At 55.8% G+C, this 5,496-nt stretch overlaps 1 protein-coding gene across 1 annotated transcript; it reads right to left on the bottom strand.

The window, feature by feature from the left end:
• Window positions 1–4,343: 4,343 nt before the first annotated feature.
• Window positions 4,344–4,886, bottom strand: LOC109755936 (uncharacterized). The gene has a single exon (XM_020314814.1). The coding sequence runs from the start codon at window positions 4,884–4,886 to the stop codon at window positions 4,344–4,346; it is 543 nt and encodes a 180-aa protein (XP_020170403.1).
• Between the last annotated feature and the right edge of the window lie 610 nt (window positions 4,887–5,496).

Genomic DNA, 5,496 nt, shown 5'->3' with positions numbered 1-5,496 from the left:
GCCTGACCAAGTCTCGAGCAACGGACAGCGCGCCGGCGAGCCGACTGCTGCCGGTGCTGACCAGGCCGAGACCAACCAGGCGGCCGTTCCACCACCCGGAGCCTCGACCTCCGCCGGCCCCTCCGATCCGGCTGCTGCTCCTCTGGCCTAGGTGGCCAGGTTATCTTTTCTTTTCTTGTTTTGTAATCTCTTGAAAAAAAATTGTTAAGTCTGCGCAGTTCCACCCGCTGGGGGTGTATTCAAACTCTGTTGAATGCTGGCCGAGGGCCTTTTGCTATGTAAATTGTCTTTGCCGATTGCCGACTTGTCTTGCTTTTCTGCTTCTTTGGCTTTTTCCTTTGCCGCCTTCCCTTGGCTGCCGTCTTGCCAGCCGAACAGCCGCTCTGCGGTCTGTGGCTGGGTCAAGTACTTGGCCGTTTTTTGGGAAGGCAAGTACTTTAGCCGTTGGTAGAGCGTAGCAAGTTAAGTTAGAAACCGGCGGCCGGCTGCTCAACAGCCGGTCGGCAAGGCGAGGAGCCAGCTTGGCCTATGTGAATGCTTTGGTACTTAGCCATTTTTCGTGTGGGCACCGTCTCCTGCCTTTAGCTCTTGCCAGCCGGACAGTCGCTCTGCGAGCTACGGCTTGTGGCAAGAGAGGGCTTTGGTGCCGGCACACTACTTGTCCGACTGCAGGTAGCATTGACATAGTACAAGGCGGCAAGCCCCCGGGTCGACTGGTCGAACCCGGTGCCAGGCAGAATAATGAAATGACACATTCATAGGCATAGAACTTATCATATAGATAAAGAAGGGTAGCCCCCGAGTGCTCCTCGAGGGACCCGATGTCTTAGTGCTTAATACAAAAGGTAGCGTGGTACATGCTGAATCAACCATAAAATCTTCGGAGGAGATTTGCATTCCACGGGCGCTCCGGTTCCTTGCCGGAGTCATCTCTCTTGCGCGCTCTGGGCTTCTGTGCGTCGATGAGGTAGGAGTCATTACCCAAAGCTCTGCTGATGATGAACATGCCTTCCCAAGGGGCCGAGAGCTTGTGCTGGCCGGCTGTTCGCTGGATTAGCCGGAGCACAAGGTCTCCCTCTTGGAAGGATCTTGGCTTGACCTTCCGACTGTGGTAGCGGTGCAGACTCTACTGGTAGATGGTGGACCGGCTGAGCGCTAACAGCCGGCCCTCTTCCAGCAGATCAACGCCGTCTTCTCTTGCTTCTTTCGCCTCCGCCTCCGTGTACATGGTGACGCGAGGTGAGTCAAACTCAATGTCAGTTGGGATGACAGCCTCGGCGCCGTACACGAGGAAGAATGGAGTGAAGCCGGTTGATTTGTTCGGAGTGGTGTGGAGGCTCCAGAGGACGGCCGACAGCTCATCGATCCAGCAGCCGGCCGACCGCTCCAATGGCTCGACCAGTCGGGGCTTGATGCCGGAGAGGATGAGGCCGTTTGCTCGCTCGACTTGGCCGTTTGACTGTGGATGGGCAACGGACCTAAGTCTACTCGGATGCCCTGTGTCGCGCAGAAACAGGCCAAGGCTCCCTTTGCAAAGTTCATGCCATTGTTGGTGATGATGCTGTGTGGCACACCGTATCGGACGGTGATATCTGCGATGAAGGTCACAACAGTCAGACCATTGAGTTTCTTAATCGGCTTCGCTTCAATCCACTTGGTGAATTTGTCCACGGCGACAAGCAGATGGGTCATGCCACCGCGTGCTATCTTGAATGGTCCCACCATGTCCAGCCCCCACACGGCAAAGGGCCAAGTGAGGGGGATGGTCTTGAGTGTAGAAGCCGGTAGATGTTGCTTGGAGCTGAACTTCTGGCACCCTTTGCAATGCTTGACCAACTCCTTGGTGTCTTCCAAAGAAGTCGGCCAGAAGAAACCATGGCGGAAGGCTTTGGCGACAAGGGATCTGGAGGCCGCGTGGTGTCCGCACTCGCCTTGGTGGATATCTTTTAGGATTGCTGGGCTCTTCTCTAGTTTTACACAGCGCTGGAAGACTCCAGTCACGCCGCGTCTGACAAGCTCTCTGTTTACTATCGTGTAGGCTTCTGCTCGGCGCTGCACTTGCCGGGCCGAGATCTCATCAGCCGGCAGTTCTCTGGTCACCAAAAACTTGAGGATGGGCTGTGCCCATGATGGTGCTTGAGTTCTTCTACTGCCACTACGGCCACTTGTACTAGGGCGGTTGGGTTGGGAGGCAGCGGGTTAGAGTCGGTTGCCGCTTGCTGCATCGTTGAAGTCTCTGGGCCGACTGTTGCAGCCCCTGGGTCGGGCTGTGAAGTCCCTGGGTCGGGTGCGACTGCTGCAGTCCCCGGGCCGGCTGCTACAGCCCCCGGGCCGGGTTGTGAAGTCCCCGGGCCGGGTGTGACTGTTGTAGTCCCCGTGCCGCCTGCCGAAGTCCCCGGGCCGGCTGCTAAAGCTCTTGAGTCGGATCCGACTACTTCGGGAGCAGCCGGCATGAAGATGGACTCGGATTCTGGAGAAGGCTTGATTGATGGCTTGCGGAGGCACTGAAGGGGACGCCGGCTGGTATTGCTTGACGGGTGGAGCCGATCCGTGCCAAGGTATCAGCTGGCTCGTTTTCATTCCATGGCACGTGAAGGAACTTGCACCCTTCAAAATATCCGCTGAGTTGCTGAACGAGGAAAGAGTAGCTCGCCATATTTGCAGCTTTGGCGTCCTAGTCACCAGATGACTGTTGGGCCACCAAGTCAGAGTCGCCATAGCACAGGATCCGGCGGATGCCGATCTCTTTGGCCAACCGGAGGCCGTGTATTAGTGCTTCATACTCGGACACATTGTTGGAGGCGGCAAAGTGGATTTGCAATGTGTATATGAGCTTGTCACCTTTGGGAGAAGTGAGAACAACACCGGCTCCCAAGCCGGTGCGCATCTTCGAGCCATCAAAGTGCATCCGCCAATGAGTGGAGTCCGGAGCTGGCGGCAGGTACTGGGTCTCGGCCCAGTCGACGAGGAAATCGGCTAGTGCTTGGGACTTGATGGCGGTGCGTGGCTGGTAGAAGATGGTGTAGGGGGCCAACTCGATGGCCCATTTGGCCACTCGGCCAGATCCATCTCTGTTGCCAATGATCTCAGCAAGTGGGGCAGTGCAGACAACCGTGATCGGGTGCTCTTGAAAGTATGGCTTCAACTTCTTGGCGGCGAAGTGTACGCCATAACACATCTTCTGGTAGTGGGGGTAGTTCTGCTTCGAGGTTGACAATACCTCGCTCAAATAATACATGGGCCTTTGGACCGGCTGTGCCCTGCCGGCCTCTGGGCGCTCTACTACCATGACAGTGCTGACCACCGGCTGATGGAGGCGATGTAGAGGTACATGGGCTCTTTAGCAGTTGGGGCCGCCAGGACAGGCGGGGTGGTCAACATCTTCTTCAGCTGGAGAAAAGCCTCGTCCGCCTTGTCATTCCACTCAAAGTGAGTGGTTTTCTTCATGAGCTGGTACAGGGGAAGGGCCTTCTTGCCCAGCCGACTAATGAAGCGGCTGATGGATGCCAAGCAACCGGTGAACTTCTGAACGTCTCTCAGTCGGGTGGGTCTCTCCATCCTCTCGATGGCCTTGATCTTCACAGGGTTGCACTCAATGCTGCGCTCTGAGACCAGGAAGCCAAGGAGCTAGCTGCATGGTACTCAAAAGATGCATTTCTCTGGGTTGAGCTTGATCCGAAACCGGCGCGGATTTTCAAAAGTTTCCTTGAGATCTTCCAAGAGGGTACTGCGCTTCTCCGTCTTCACTACAATATCGTCTACATAGACGTGGGCATTCCCGCCGAGTTGCTTGAGGAGGCACTTCTGCATGCAACACTGAAGCGTGGCACCGGCATTTCTCAAGGCGAATGTCATGGTCAGGTAGCAGAAGGCTCTGAATGGTGTGATGAAGGCGGTCTTCAGGCGGTCTGCCGGGTTCAGCTTGATCTGGTGGTAACCTGAGTAGGCATCCAAGAAACTCAACAGCTCACATCCGGCTGTGGAGTCTATCACTTGGTTAATCCGGGGCAATGCAAACGGATCCTTGGGGCAGGCTTTGTTGAGACTGGTGTAGTCAATGCACATGCGCCACTTGTTGTTCTTCTTTAGTACAAGGACTGGGTTGGCAAGCCATTCTGGGAAGAAACCTTCCATAATGAAGCCGGCTGCCAACAGGCGGGCGATCTCTTCTCCAACAATTCTTCTTGTCTCTTCGGACAGTCGGCGGAGTGGTTGACTGGCTTGGCATCTGCTCTGACGTGTAGCTTATGCTCGGCGAAATCCGTCGAAACACCCGGCATGTCTTCGGGAGACCATGCAAAGATGTCTCGATTCTCACGGAGGAAATCGACGAGCTCGCTTTCCTATTTGCTATCGAGGTTGGTACCTACGATAGCGTGCCTCTCTGGGTGCCCTGGATCCAAGGGAATCTTCTTTGTCTCTTTGGCCGGCTGGAAAGAGCCTTGTGTCTCTGACTGTTTGGGCTCTGGTGACATGTTCGGCTGCTTGCCGGTCATGGCCACCACCCGGTCCAGGAGCTTCTTTTCAGCGGCAATCACAAGGGACTCGGCCAACCGACTGCTGGCTGCAGCACAGGTGGATGACTTCTCGTAGTCCCCGGCTATTGTGATAATACCCTTGGTTCCAGGCATCTTCAGCTTGAGGTAGGCATAGTGTGGTACCGCCATGAATCTGGCTAGAGCTGGCCAGCCTAGGAGCACATGATAAGGGATTTCCAGGTCAACCACCTCAAACCAGATTGCTTCTCGACGGAAATGATTCTTTTCTCCAAAGATGACATCTATCTTGATCTTGCCGATTGGTGAGCAGGACAAGCCGGGCACAATGCCATGAAACACAGTCCGACTGGGCAGCAACTGCTTCTCTTTGATGTTCAACTTCTCCATGGTATCACGGTAGAGGATGTTGATGCTGCTATACCATCTATCAGAATCCAGGAGAAACGAGCAGCTCGCCTTTCTGTAGCAAGGGTAGCATCCAACACCAAGGCATAGGAACCCGGAGAAGGCATCACTTCCGGGTGGTCTGCACGGCTCCATCTGATAGGCTTCCCAGACCAGTGCATGAACTCTGGGGCAGTTGAGGCAACAACATTTACTTCTCGGTGTTGCTGACGTCGGCTGCGCCTATCGACAGCCACGCTGGTGAAGACGACATAGGATTCATGTTCTTCAGGGAATTCATCTTGGATTGCGCCTACTCCTGGGCGGGCGGCCGACTGCTGAGGAGGCGGAGCCGGCGGGCCAGCAGGCGGAGGGGGCAGTCCTTCTCCCTTGGCGATGCGGACGAGCCAGTGGCATTTTCGGGTTGTATGGTTGGATGGCTTCGCGCCACTATGGAACTTGCAGGGAGCATCAAGAGTCTGCTCAAAGGAGAAAGTGGGCAGCCACGCTGGCTTGCCGCCCTTCTGACGCTTGGGGAGGGGTTGTCCTTCAGGCTGTTGGTCTTCGACTGTTGCCACCTGTCGGCTGGTGGAAGCCGGCTGGGGGGCTTTGC

The sequence above is a fragment of the Aegilops tauschii genome, chromosome 7, assembly GCF_002575655.3.
Source record: "Aegilops tauschii subsp. strangulata cultivar AL8/78 chromosome 7, Aet v6.0, whole genome shotgun sequence".
Lineage (NCBI taxonomy): Eukaryota > Viridiplantae > Streptophyta > Magnoliopsida > Poales > Poaceae > Aegilops > Aegilops tauschii.
This window is presented reverse-complemented; position numbering and strand designations above follow the sequence as displayed.

Excerpts from the sequence above, each read along its gene's own strand:
- LOC109755936 (XM_020314814.1), bottom strand. The coding sequence starts at position 4,886 with ATGGAGAAGTTGAACATCAAAGAGAAGCAGTTGCTGCCCAGTCGGACT.